The following is a 13,905-nucleotide window of genomic DNA, read 5'->3' on the forward strand; positions in this document are numbered from 1 at the left end:
CCCCAGGCTGTGACACCTCAGCAGCCCTCTGCTCAGCTCCCTCCTCTTGCTGTTGGTGTCACCAGCAGCGAGTGACAGCCCTGGTGACAGCCCTGGTGACAGCCCTGGTGACACCACAGCCCCCTGGGGACAGCCTGCTCCTTGCCAAGGAGCTGCAGCTGCCAGCCAGGGGCTGGGGGGAGAGCTGAGATTTCTGCTCCAGCTTCAGCTGCAGGTTGGCTTCAGCTAAGAAATGGAGCAGAGGGAGCAGGTCTCCAGCTGAGGACATCCTGCCCCTGCCCTGCCAGCCCCACCAGCAGCAGCAGGAGCCAGGAAATGTTCCAGCAGGGAGGTTCTGGCTTTGCCTCCTGGCACCCAGGCCAAAGGTTGTGAGGTACCTTGGGAGCTCTGACAGCAGCTCAGGAGAGGAGGGGTGGTGGCAGCTTTGCACTGTCCCTGCAGGAACATCTCACTGCCAGGTCTCCTCTCCACCCTCCCTCTCCTGGCATCAACCCCTCCCCCTGGCTGGGATGTATGATACAGGAGAGGACCAAAACACCTCCCATGGAACAGCAGCTGCCTGCATCTCATCAAAACCTTCTCTGGGGGCTTGGGGAGGGGCAGGGGGGAGTGGGGGTGTGTGGATTTTACCCTTCTGTGGAATTTTATTTCTTCTCCCCATCCCTGGAGGTGTTTAAGGCCAGGCTGGATGAGGTTCTGGCCAGCCTGATCTGGTGTGAGGTGTCCCTGCCCATGGCAGGGGGGTTGGGGCTGGCTGAGCCTTGTGGTCCCTTCCAACCCTGACTGATTCTAGGATTCTGTGACCACCCTAAGGAGGAGAGTGAGGGGTCTGGGCTGCAAGCCCCAGCTGAGCAGGACCAAAGGGCTTCTGGCTTCTGCTCAGAGAGGAGCACCAGCCACAGGCACTTCCCAGCTCAGCATGGGGAAGGACAGGGAACTGTTGGAGTGGATCCAAGATGATCAGAGGGTTGGAGAACCTCCCCTGTGGGGACAGGCTGAGGGAGCTGGGGGTGTTCAGCCTGGAGAAGAGAAGGCTCCAGGCAGACCTCAGAGCAGCCTTCCAGTACCTGAAGGGGCTCCAGGAGAGCTGGGGAGGGACTTTGGACAATGGCTGGGAGTGACAGGATGAGGAACAATGGCTTTGAGCTGGGAGAGGGGAGATGGAGACTGGAGATGAGGAAGAAATTCTATAGAATGAGGGTGGGGAGAGCCTGGCACAGGTTGCCCAGGGAGGCTGTGGCTGTGCCCTCCCTGGAGGTGTTCCAAGCCAGGCTGGATGAGGCCCTGAGCAAGCTGTGCTGGTGGGAGGTGTCCCTGCCCATGGCAGGGGGTTGGAACTGGATGAACTTGGGGTCCCTTCCAACCCAACCCATGCCATGATTCTGTGACCCTTGGGTGAGATGTTTGACCTTGTTTGCCTTTCTCAGCCACAAAACCCCAGGGTGCCAAGGTGAGCCGAACCTCAGCACCCCTCAGCACCCCAAGCAAGGTGGCAGCTTGCTGCTGCATCCCAGGCAGGGAGCTGCCTGTGGATTTATGACTGGAAAAGGAGATTGGTGTTGTCAAGAAGTGTCCCTATGGAGCAGAGCAAAACCACTGCACTGACAGGATGGCAACAGGGACAGGAGGAGTGTTGTGAGGCCATCAGCTGGAGAGAAGCAGCTCAGGTGCTGAGGGCCATGGGTGGGTGCCAGCCTTGGTGGAGATGGGGAAGGGTTCAGCTTGGTGATCCTTGGTGAGCCTTTCCCAACCAAAACAATCACAGGATCCTAGAATGGCTCAGGTTGGAAGGGACCTCAGGGACCATCTCCTCCAACCTCCTGCCATGCCCAGGGACACCTCTCAGCTGGACTCAGCTGCTCAAGGTCTCATCCAGCCTGGCACTGAACACCCCCAGGCAGGAGGCAGCCACAGCCTCCCTGGGCAGCCTGTGCCAGAGTCTCACCTCCCTCCTGCTGAAGAACTTCTTCCTCAGCTCCACTCTAACCCTGCTCTGCCTCAGCTCCAAACCATTCCCCCTTGGCCTGTCTCAGACACCCTCAGCAAAAGTCTCTCTGCAGCCTTCCTGCAGGATCCCTTCAGCTCCTGGCAGGCAGCTCTGAGGTCCCCCTGGAGCCTTCTCCTCTGCAGGCTGCACACCCCCAGCTCCCTCAGCCTGTGCTCACAGCAGAGCTGCTCCAGCCCTTGGAGCATCTTTGTGGCCTCCTCTGGCCTCTCTCCACAGCTCTGAGTCCTTCTCCTGCTGGGGACAGCAGAGCTGGAGGCAGGACTGGAGGTGAGGTCTGAGCAGAGCAGAGCCCAGGGGCAGAATCCCCTCTCCTGCCCTCTGCCCACACTCCTCTGGCTGCAGCCCAGCACACAGCTGCCTGAGGGCTGCAGGAGGTCACTGCTGGCTCCTGGGGAGCTGCTCAGCACTCAGCACCCCCAAGGCTCTTTCTTCAGGGCTGCTCTCAACCCACTCTGCACCCAGCCTGGATTTGTGCCTGGGGCTGGCCCATGCTCAACAAGATGAAGGAGAAAAGCAAGTGGGGAGCCTTGCTGGTGGGTTCAGGGGTGATGTGGAGCTCCGCTTGCTGAGCATCAGGGTAGATGCCCCCAGCTTTGGAGCAGAACTTGGGCCAAGCCCTGGGCACCTTTGGGTTCCTGTTTGGCCTTTGGTTGTCCCAGACTCAGTCATGGTGTGTGGGATGCTCTCCCAGGTGCTCACACTCTGTTTTCTTCCTGACTGCAGCTGAGGGCAGGGCCATTTGCATCCCTGGCACTAATTGACTTCCCCAATTAATGACTTTCCTGTGGAACCTGGAGCCAACCATTGCTCTGTGCTGCTGTCAACAGGGACCCAGCCAGAGGCAACTGTTCCTACCAACAAACTCCACTGGAATCAGGAAGCTGTTGCAGCCCAACAGGTCCTGGGCACCTGTCCCTGGGGCTGCCTCCTTCATTATTGTCAGCTGAAGCTCTTGCAGAAGCAGAGAGCTGCTCTGTGTGCATGCTCAGAAGCTCAGGGTGGGACTGGTGAGGGACTGAGCACAGTGGTGGGATGGGGCTGGGACTGGTTGCTGTGAAATCACAGAATGGTTGGAAGTGACCTCCAGAGGTCATCCAGTCCAACCCCCTGCCAGAGGAGGGTCACGCAGGGCAGGGCACACAGGAACACATCCAGGGGGATGAGAAGGAGACTCCACAACCTCTCTGGGCAGCCTGTTCCAGGCCTCCAGCACCTTCACAACTTTCTCCTCATGCTGATGTGGCACCTCCTAGGTTCCAGCTTGTGCCTGTTCCTTGTCTTATCACTGGGCACCACCACAAAGAGCCTGGCACCTTCATCCTGACACCCACCCCTCAGATATTGATAGACATTGATCAGGACCCCACTCTGCTGGCTCAGTAGCAGAGCCTCCTGGGCATCTCCTCTTGTCCTGTCCCTTGTTCCTTGGGAGCAGAGCCCAACCCCCACCTGGCTCCAGCCTCCTTGCAGGGAGCTGCAGAGAGCAATGAGGTCTCCCTCAGCCTCCTCTTCTCCAGGCTCAACACCCCCAGCTCCCTCAGCTGCTCCTCCCCAGCCCTCTTCTCCAGACCCTTCCCCAGCTTCCTTGCCCTTCTCTGTTCCTGCTCCAGCCTCTCAATGTCCTTCTGGCAGTCAGGAACCCAAAACTGAACCCAGGATTTGAGGTGTGGCCTCAGATCATTGAAGATCCCAGGAGGTAATGATGGCCCTGCTCACTCAAGGAGGGTGTCCTATGAAGGAAGGAAGATGTCCCATGAAGGGAGGAAGATGTCCCATGAAGGGAGGAGGATGTCCCATGAAGGAGGATGTCTCATTTAAGGAGAGACCATTCCCTATGTCCCTCCAACATCTCCAGCCCTGGCACCTCTGCTCTGGCCCCTTCTGAGCTCAGCTCCCTGCTGCTGGCTGCACCCAGAGGCTCAGGGTGGCTGCTGAAGGGTGGCATGGAGCTGGAGCTGGAGCTGCACTGCTCAGATCATCCAGGAGCTTGCACAAAGCAGAGGAACTTCCCCATCACAGGCAATTCCTCACCACGCTCTGCTCTGCATGTCCCCAGAGAGATGGCTCTGCCAGCCCCATGCCAGGCCTCTCATCCACTCCAAAGCTCTGGCCAAGGGCTTGCTGCATGCAGCAAAATGCAGCAGAAGGCCTCATGTGGAGCCACCTGGAGCCTCTTGGTGTGCAACAACATCATGGAGGCAAGAGCAGCGTTGGGGAGCCATGGAGAGAGGAGGACAGCAGGAGGAGGTCCCTGCTGCTCTCAGCAGGGGCTCTGTGTGGCTGCAGATACCACAGCCCCTGTCTGGAGGACCTGGGGGTGAGCCAGAGGGACCCCCAAGCAGAGGAGCAGCCCCCAGGAACCACAGCCAGAGCTTGGTGGCCACTCTTGGGTCCCCACTTTGCGTGGTGGGGAAGTGAGGAGCTGCCAGCAGAGAGCTGTGGTGAGCTGTGAGGTGGTGCCAAGCAGGGCAGAGAGCTTACCTGTACTGGGTGACAGCAGGGTTGGCCTTGGCAGAGCAGTGGAACTTCACAGTGTTGTCCTCCAGCACTGGCTGTGGCTCCACAGAGAGGTTGACCAGGGGGGGGTCTGGGAAGGGAGAGAGAGCAGCCCATGAGTGATGCCAAGGTGAGCTGCAGCACCCCTGCAGCACAGGCTGCTGAGCATGGGCAGCAGGATCTGGTGGGAAGCAGGTGGCAAAAGTGCTGAGGATGCTTCCTGTGGCTGGGAGAGAGCCTGGCAGGCTCCCAGAGGCACAGAATTGTTTTGGTTGGAAAAGGCCTTGAGGCTCATCCAGACCCAAACCATTCCCTACCTCTGCCAAGGCTGGGGCTGAGCCATGGCCCTCAGCACCACAGCTCTGCCTCCTGGAAGCACCTCCAGGGGTAAGGATTCAATCACCTCCCTGGGCAGCCTGGGCCAGGCTCTGAGAACCCTCAAGGGGAAGAAATTGTTCCTCATGGCAAACCTAAACCTCCCCTGGGGCAGCTTGAGGCCATTTCCTCTTGTCCTGTCCCTTGCTCCTTGGGAGCAGAGCCCAAGCCCCACCTGGCTCCAGCCTCCTTGCAGGGAGCTGCAGAGAGCAATGAGGTCTCCCTCAGCCTCCTCTTCTCCAGGCTCAACACCCCCAGCTCCCTCAGCTGCTCCTCCCCAGCCCTCTTCTCCAGACCCTTCCCCAGCTTCCTTGCCCTTCTCTGCTCCTGCTCCAGCACTGATCCAGACAAGAGTCTCTCCTGCCCTGAAGATGAGACATTGCTGCAGTGCCTGCAGAGGGCACAGAGTGGAGCCCAGAAGGTTCCAGCTGAGCAGAAGGAGAAAGTTGTTTGTTGTGAGGGTGCTGGAGGGCTGGAGCAGGCTGCCCAGAGAGGTTGTGGAGTGTCCTTGTGTGGAGAGCTTCCAACCCCCCCTGGGCATTGTGCCCCTGGGCAAGCTGCTGTGGGTGCCCTGCAGGAGCAGGGCTTGGACTGGATGAGCTCCAGAGGTCGCTTCCCACCTCCACCATGCTGGGATTCAGTGACTCTGTTAATCCGTCCTGTGGGGTGTGGGATGGGTTGGGATTTTCCTTGCTGGAAGAAAGCTGAGTGGCCTCAGCAGTGACCCAGGTTGAGAGGAGTGAGGGAAGGGCAGCAGGAGCAGAGCCTCACCCTTCCCCCTGCTGTTTACCCAGGCAGAGCTGAGCTGTGAGCAGCAGGCAGCCACCTGCCCAGCTGATGGAAGGGATGACAGAGAAATTAGAGGGATTTTCACTTTCCCTTAATCTGGTGCTAAAATGTGCAATTCAAATGACAATGCAGCCAGGAAGCCTCGGGAATACAAATGAGCTCCTCCAGCAGAGGGGCCCAGAGAGATCTCCTGGGCTCCTGATTCCTTTGCAGGCGTCCTGACACCTCCCATTGTTAGCCAACAGCAGCTAATTACTTTTCTTTGTAGGCTCCTCTCCAGCTCCTTCCTCATTGTCTGATGGCTGAGGAGAGCTCTGCCTGCAGCTCCTTCCCCATGGATTGTTAGGGAGAGCTCTGCCTCCAGCTCCTTCCCCATGGATGGTTGAGGAGAGCTCTGCCTCCAGCTCTTTCCCCATGGATGGCTGAGGAGAGCTCTGCCTGCAGCTCCTTCCCCATGGATGGTTAGGGAGAGCTCTGCCTGCAGCTCCTTCCCCATGGATGGCTGAGGAGAGCTCTGCCTGCAGCTCCTTCCCCATGGATGGTTAGGGAGAGCTCTGCCTGCAGCTCCTTCCCCATGGATGGTTAGGGAGAGCTCTGCCTCCAACTCCTTCCCCATGGATGGCTGAGGAGAGCTCTGCCTGCAGCTCCTTCCCCATGGATGGTTAGGGAGAGCTCTGCCTGCAGCTCCTTCCCCATGGATGGCTGAGGAGAGCTCTGCCTGCAGCTCCTTCCCCATGGATGGTTAGGGAGAGCTCTGCCTGCAGCTCCTTCCCCATGGATGGTTAGGGAGAGCTCTGCCTCCAACTCCTTCCCCATGGATGGTTGAGGAGAGCTCTGCCTGCAGCTCCTTCCCCATGGATGGTTAGGGAGAGCTCTGCCTCCAACTCCTTCCCCATGGATGGTTAAGGAGAGCTCTGCCTCCAACTCCTTCCCCATGGATGGTTAGGGAGAGCTCTGCCTGCAGCTCCTTCCCCATGGATGGTTAGGGAGAGCTCTGCCTCCAACTCCTTCCCCATGGATGGCTGAGGAGAGCTCTGCCTGCAGCTCCTTCCCCATGGATGGTTAGGGAGAGCTCTGCCTGCAGCTCCTTCCCCATGGATGGCTGAGGAGAGCTCTGCCTGCAGCTCCTTCCCCATGGATGGTTAGGGAGAGCTCTGCCTGCAGCTCCTTCCCCATGGATGGTTAGGGAGAGCTCTGCCTCCAACTCCTTCCCCATGGATGGTTGAGGAGACCTCTGCCTGCAGCTCCTTCCCCATGGATGGTTAGGGAGAGCTCTGCCTCCAACTCCTTCCCCATGGATGGTTAAGGAGAGCTCTGCCTCCAACTCCTTCCCCATGGATGGTTAGGGAGAGCTCTGCCTGCAGCTCCTTCCCCATGGATGGTTAGGGAGAGCTCTGCCTCCAACTCCTTCCCCATGGATGGTTGAGGAGAGCTCTGCCTGCAGCTCCTTCCCCATGGATGGTTAGGGAGAGCTCTGCCTCCAACTCCTTCCCCATGGATGGCTGAGGAGAGCTCTGCCTCCAGCTCCTTCTGTTTGATGGCTGAGGAGCTCTGCCTCCAGCTCCTTCCCTTTGTTTGATAGCTGAGGAGCTCTGCCTGTCATTTGCTGTGCCCTAAACCCAGCCCTGCTCCATCCACTGCTCCAAACAACCACCCAAAAATGAGATGAAAAAGTTAACACCTCCCAAAAGGGGAAATAAAATGAAGCAAAGTCTTGGATCTTGCCTCACAGCACCAGCTGAGGGCAGAGGAGGCCACAGGGACACCCAAGAGCAAGGGGACAGTCTGAGGTCTGACCCTCATTTTGCTCATCCTCTTGGTTCCCAGACTTTTGGCTCCTGTTCCTCCCTGCTGCTGGACAAAGCAGAGCCAAATCCCTTCTCCCCCTGAGACCCAAGGGTGAGCAATGAGCAATTGGAGCTCGGGAGCTCTGCCTTTGCTTTGCTGCCCCCCTGCTGCTCCCCAGGCTGCTGCAGACCCAGGCACTGTCAATGGTTTATGGAGAATCAAACTATGAAACTTGGCTTTAACCCCCTGGGGGGGGGGTGCTGGGAGCAGGTTGGCTTTGATGTGGCTGCTGGAAGGGAAATCTCATTGCAGAGATGTTCCAGCTGGGGACATTCAGTGCTGCACTGCAGCCCCTGCTCTGGGAGGGCTCCTGCCAGCTCCTTCCCCCTCCTTCCAGTTCTCCTTTGGAAGGGGAAGGGTTTGTGACTCAGCCCTTTCATTGCTGCTAAGATCATGGAATCAGAGAATGGTCTGGGTTGGAAGGGACCTCCAAATGGTGAATTTGCTGTCAGTTTGCTCCAGTCAGCTTTAATTGGGCTCTGGAAGAGCAGCTGCCATGCAGAGGTGTTGGGAGGCAGAGCTGCAGGGATTGTGAGTTCCACGTGGAAGGACATCAGGATGAGTGGCAGAGGAGCAGGAAAGGGACCTCTGAATGGGTAGGGTTTGGAGGAAGGAGGATTTGGCTTCATGAATTGAAAAGGGAAGTGATCATTTAATCATTTTGATTGGAAGAGACCTTGAAGATCCTTCAGCCCAAGCATCCTCTGACTCTACCAAGGCTGGGGCTAAACCACGGCCCACAGCACAACATCTCTGCCTCTTTGAAACACCTCCAGGGACAGGCACCTCCAGAGCTCACCCAGTCCAACCCCTGCAGGCAGCAGGGACATCCTCCCCTGGAGCAGGTTGCCCAGAGCCCTGTCCAGCATCACCTTGAAGATCTTCAGGGATGGAGCCTCAGCCACCTCCCTGGGCAACCTGCTGCAGTGTTCCAGCAGCCTCCTGCTGCAGAACTTCTTCCTCACATCCAATCTCAATCTGCTCCTCTCTATTTGAAGCCATTGCCTCTCATCCTGTTCCTGCAGGACTTTGTAAGCAGTCCCTCTGCAGCCTTCTTGTAGCCCCTTCAAGTACTGGAAGGTTGCTCTGAGGTCTCCCTGGAGCCTTCTCTTCTCCAGGCTGAACACCCCCAGCTCCCTCAGCCTGTCCCCACAGCAGAGCTTCTCCAGCTTCTGATCATCTTTGTGTCCTCCTCTGGACCCTCTCCAGCACCTCCATGTCCTTCCTGTTTTGGAGGCCCCATATCTGGCCCCAGCCCTGCAGCTGAGGTCTCCCCAGAGCAGAGCAGAGGGGCAGGATCTCTCTCTCCATCTCTCACCCTGCTCTGCCTCAGCTTCAAACCCTTCCTCCTTGTCCTGTCTCCAGACCCCCTCATGAAAAACCCTTCTGCAGCCCTCCTGCAGGATCCCTTCAGGTCCTGGCAGGCAGCTCTGAGGTCCCCCTGGACCCTTCTCCTCTGCAGGCTGCACACCCCCAGCTCCCTCCGGCTGTGCTCACAGCAGAGCTGCTCCAGCCCCGGATCGTTGGGGCGGTCCCGGGGGGCGGTCCCGGGCGGTACTCACGCTGGATGTCGATGGTGACAGAGGTGTCCTTGCCGCCGGGGATGGCTTTGTTGGTGGCCCTGCAGACGATGCTGTCCCCGCTCTGGATGTCGGAGGGGCCGATGAAGAGGGTGCTCATGATGCTCTCCCTCTTCCCGTCACGGAGAAGCGTCTGGGGGAGCAGACAGGGAGGGCAGCAAAGGATGTTACAGACCCACAGAGCTCTCAGGGATGGAAGGGACCTCAAGGCTCAGCCAGTCCCAGCCTGGTGTGGTGAGGCCATGACACATGGCCCAGTACAAACCCAGACAGGCCTCAAGATGTCCAGACAGGACCTTTCTCTCCCCTCCTTCCTGCCACAACAACAGGGCAAGGTGAGAAAAGGAACAAAGGGGACAGGCCCTTGCCTGTCTGGTAAACAAGATGCCAGCTGGGGTCAGAGCATGTAAGCTGCCCCAGATACGAGGTCCTGGCCTCTTGCCTGTTATGGTCATAGCCTGGCAGAAGGCTTCCCATTGGGTGGCTGCATGTTAGCTTTAGTGCCCCTTGGACCAAGTGACCTCTGGCATTTTGTATGTATGGAAGTGGGTAGGGAGCCTGGGGCCTTGCTCAGATCTGCCTTGCTCAAGCCTTGCTCAGATCTGCCTTGCTCAGATCTGCCTTGCTCAAGCCTTGCTCAAGCCTTGCTCAAGCCTTGCTCCAACCCCCACCTGGCTCCAGCCTCCTTGCAGGGAGCTGCAGAGAGCAATGAGGTCTCCCTCAGCCTCCTCTTCTCCAGGCTCAACACCCCCAGCTCCCTCAGCTGCTCCTCCCCAGCCCTCTTCTCCAGACCCTTTCCCAGCTTCCTTGCCCTTCTCTGCTCCTGCTCCAGCCTCTCAATGTCCTGCTGGCAGTCAGGAGCCCCAAACTGAAGCCAGCACTCAAGGGGTGGCCTCAGCAGTGCCCAGTCCAGGGACACAATCCCTGCCCTGCTCCTGCTGCCCACACCATTGCTGCTCCAGCCCAGGCTGCTGGTGGCTTTGTGGTGCCTGAGCTGAACCCCAGAGGCAGGTGGGTTTCTGGGGGCTGCAGTGGGCATTGCAGGCAGCTCTGAGCAGAGAGAGCCTGCAGCAAGGCAGTCAAATGCAGAGCAGAGCCCAGCTGGGTGTCCCTTGGCTGCTCCTGTGCCCTGCTCAGGTGCCATGGGGGATGCAGGGTGAGAATCTCAGCTCTGCAGGGCTGGAGCTGCTGCCCTGGAGGTCTGGGGACTGTGTGAGGAGCAGTGTCCAGGCCTGGTGCTCCTCTCTGGGTGCCCCTCCTGCCTCACCTTGGAGTAGGAGGCTCCGTTGATGACCTCTCCTCGGCGCATCCAGACGATGGAGGCGGCAGGCTTGGCGTTGTCCGCGTGGCAGGTCAGGTTCAGAGGGTCTCCTGCCCTCAGGCTGATGGTAGGACCCCCCAGGATCACAGGGTCGTCTGGAGGCACTGCAGGGGCAGCACACAGGGCACTCACTGCCTGGCAGCCCACCAGTCTGCTGCCCCTACCTGGCATTCACCAGGGCTGGGCTAGGACCCAGCAGGGCTGGTCTGGGACCCTCCAGAGTTGGTCTGGGACCCTCCAGGGTTGGTCTGGGACCCACCTGGGTTGGTCTGGGACCCACCAGGGCTGATCTGGGATCCTCCAGTGTTGGTTTGGGACCCTCTAGAGCTGGTCTGGGACCCACCAGCACTGGTTTATGATCCACCAGCACTGGTCTGTGATCCACCAGCACTGGTCTGTGATCCACCAGCACTGGTCTGTGATCCACCAGCACTGGTCTGTGATCCACCAGCACTGGTCTGTGATCCACTAGCACTGGTCTGTGATCCACCAGCACTGGTCTGTGATCCACCAGCACTGGTCTTGATCCACAGCACTGGTCTGTGATCCACCAGCACTGGTCTGTGATCCACCAGCACTGGTCTGTGATCCACCAGCACTGGTCTGTGATCCACCAGCACTGGTCTGTGATCCACCAGCACTGGTCTGTGATCCACCAGCACTGGTCTGTGATCCACCAGCACTGGTCTGTGATCCACCAGCACTGGTCTGTGATCCACCAGCACTGGTCTGTGATCCACCAGCACTGGTCTGTGATCCACTAGCACTGGTCTGTGATCCACTAGCACTGGTCTGTGATCCACCAGCACCGCTCTGTGACCAGCCAGAGCCCTGCAGCCAGCTAGGACATGGCCATGGGAGCATCCAGCCCCAGCTCACCACATCAGAGCCACTTTGCCTTTGGCTCCTCACCTGGAAGCTGTGCTCCAGAGTGGAACTGCAGTGGCAGAAGCTGGTCCTGGAAGGTCCCTGGGCTGCCTGAGCTTTGCAGTGGCAGGAGGGCTCAAGCCCATGGTAGGGAAATGCATCTCAGGCTACTAAATACTTCAAGAGCTCAGGGCCAGGATGTTCCTGAGCTGCAGGAGGCAGGTGAGGGCTGGAGGGAACATCCCTGCTATCTGGCTCTGCCCTTCTGCTCCTCCCCAGGCAACTCCTCCCCAGGCTGCTGCTGGACTCAGCTCATGGGGCCTGGGGGGCTTTGGGCTGCCCTCTGCTGCTCTGACTGCAGAGGGGAAGGCTGAGGGTGGTGTGGAGGGGCAGAGCAGGAGCTGGATGTTGCACTCAGGGAGGGGAAAGAGCTTATTCTGGGTGCCAGCAGCATGGTCTCCTGCCTTTGAAGAGGACTCTGCTGGCAGCCCTCTGTCAGGGAGGGCTGGAGGAGCCCTTGGGCTCTGCTTTGATTCCCCTCTTGCTTTCCCTCCTCCTCGGGGCTGCTGTCACCCTGCACAGGAGGTGCTGGAACTCCTCTCCCTTGGTCAGACTCCCTCTTCCCACCACAGCCTTTGAAGCCTCTCCCTCGCTGCAAGAGGATGTTGCAGGGGGGTTGTCAGGGAGCTGTTTAAGATCTCAGCCTCCCTTTGAAGCCTCCTCAGCCTGGCAGCCTGGTGTGAGGCTGCATCCTCATTACAGAGCCACCAGGACCTGGCTCTGCTGCTACCACACAGCCCCTGGGCATGGCTGCTGCTCCAAGCCAGACCTGAGGAGGGATGCAGGCAGGAAAGGAGGAGGGGAGGGCACAGCAGTGTGGCCTCCTCTTGCACAATCAGATCCTTGAAGCCTCTCTGAGCACCCCCAGCATGGTAAGAGATGGGAAATGGAGCTGCAGGGAGGAGCTTTCATCTCTGCTCCCTTGCCTGGGTCTGCTCCAGCCAGGAGCTGCTCACAGCCACAGAGCCACAGAATTGTTTTGGTGAGAAGAGAGCTCTGAGATCATCCTGACCAGCCCTGAACCTGCCAGGGCACCACTAAACCATGGCCCTCAGCACCACAGCTCCAGGGCTTTGAGACTCCTCCAGGGATGGGGAATCCATCACCTCCCTGGGCATCCTGGGCCTGGCCTGGACACCCCTCAAGGGAAAGAAATTGTTCCTCATGGCCAACCTGAACCTGCCCTGGGCCAGCCTGAGGCCATTTCCTCTTGTCCTGTTCCTTGCTCCTTGGGAGCAGAGCCCAACCCCCACCTGGCTCCAGCCTCCTTGCAGGGAGCTGCAGAGAGCAATGAGGTCTCCCTCAGCCTCCTCTTCTCCAGGCTCAACACCCCCAGCTCCCTCAGCTGCTCCTCCCCAGCCCTCTTCTCCAGACCCTTCCCCAGCTTCCTTGCCCTTCTCTGCTCCTGCTCCAGCCTCTCAATGTCCTTCTGGCAGTCAGGAGCCCAGAACTGAAGCCAGCACTAACAGATTGCCCAGGGAGGCTGTGGCTGTGCCCTCCCTGGAGGTGTTCCAGGCCAGCCTGGATGAGGCCTTGAGCAAGCTGTGCTGGTGGGAGGTGTCCCTGCCCATGGCAGGGGGTTGGAACTGGGTCAGCTTTGAGGTCCCTTCCAACCCAACCCATTCCATGACTCCATGAAGCTCTCTCTGCAGTCCCCAGGTCTCTCTCTGCTGCTGCTCCTTGAGCTGTTCCTGGTCTCTTAGCTTGGCTGAGGAAGGCTCAGAACTTGCTGGCTGCTTGCTGCAGGGCTGGCCTGAGCTCAGGGGGTGGAAGGGGATTAGGATCTCTGACAGCCCTGAGGTGGCTGCTGGAGGGATTTGCAGGCAGGGCAGATGTGCAGCTTGCACAGCAGGCTGGGCACACACACAGCTGCCAGCTGCTCTGAGTGATGGAGTTCTCAGCTCACTGCCTGCAACCCAGGCACCAGCAGGAGAAGAAGGAAAAAAGCTTTGCTGCATGGACCCAAAATCTCCTTTTTCTTTTTTTTTTATTTTCCATGCTACAAGACTAGAAGAAGGAAAAAAAAATAAACAGCCCAAGGAAGGTGTTTGGGTTGGGTGAGCTGCAGTGTGGCAGCCTCTGAAAAATGGTTTGGGAGCATGGAAAGGACCTCCAGAGCTCATCCAGTCCATCCCCTGCAGGCAGCAGGGACATCCTCCCCTGGAGCAGGTTGCCCACAGCCCTCTCCAGCCTCCCCTGGAATATCTCCAGGGATGGAGCCTCAACCACCTCCCTGGGCAACCTGCTGCAGTGTTCCAGCAGCCTCCTGCTGCAGAACTTCTTCCTCACATCCAATCTCAATCTGCTCTGCTCTCATTCCAAACCATTGTCCCTGGTCCTGTCCCTGCAGGCCTTTGGGATCAGTCCCTCTGCAGCCTTCTTGGAGCTCCCTTCAGGTACTGGAAGGTTGCTCTGAGGTCTCCCTGGAGCCTTCTCTTCTCCAGGCTGAACACCCCCAGCTCCCTCAGCCTGTCCCCACAGCAGAGCTTCTCCAGCCTCTGATCATCTTTGTGGCCTCCTCTGGACCCTCTCCAGCAGCTCCAGGTCCCTCTTGTGTTGAG

General features: G+C 58.8%; 1 protein-coding gene across 1 annotated transcript in view; it reads right to left on the minus strand.

The window, feature by feature from the left end:
• The window catches only part of KIRREL3 (kirre like nephrin family adhesion molecule 3), a 104,437-nt gene that overhangs the window by 42,892 nt on the left and 47,640 nt on the right, over positions 1-13,905 (minus strand). Inside the window, exons 3-5 of the mRNA XM_054395578.1 lie at positions 10,364-10,521; positions 9,079-9,229; positions 4,490-4,595 (exon numbers count right to left, since the gene is read on the minus strand). Coding sequence (XP_054251553.1) covers positions 4,490-4,595; positions 9,079-9,229; positions 10,364-10,521 — 415 coding nt within the window. The remainder of the gene's footprint in view (positions 1-4,489; positions 4,596-9,078; positions 9,230-10,363; positions 10,522-13,905) is intronic.

The sequence above is a fragment of the Indicator indicator genome, chromosome 34, assembly GCF_027791375.1.
Source record: "Indicator indicator isolate 239-I01 chromosome 34, UM_Iind_1.1, whole genome shotgun sequence".
Lineage (NCBI taxonomy): Eukaryota > Metazoa > Chordata > Aves > Piciformes > Indicatoridae > Indicator > Indicator indicator.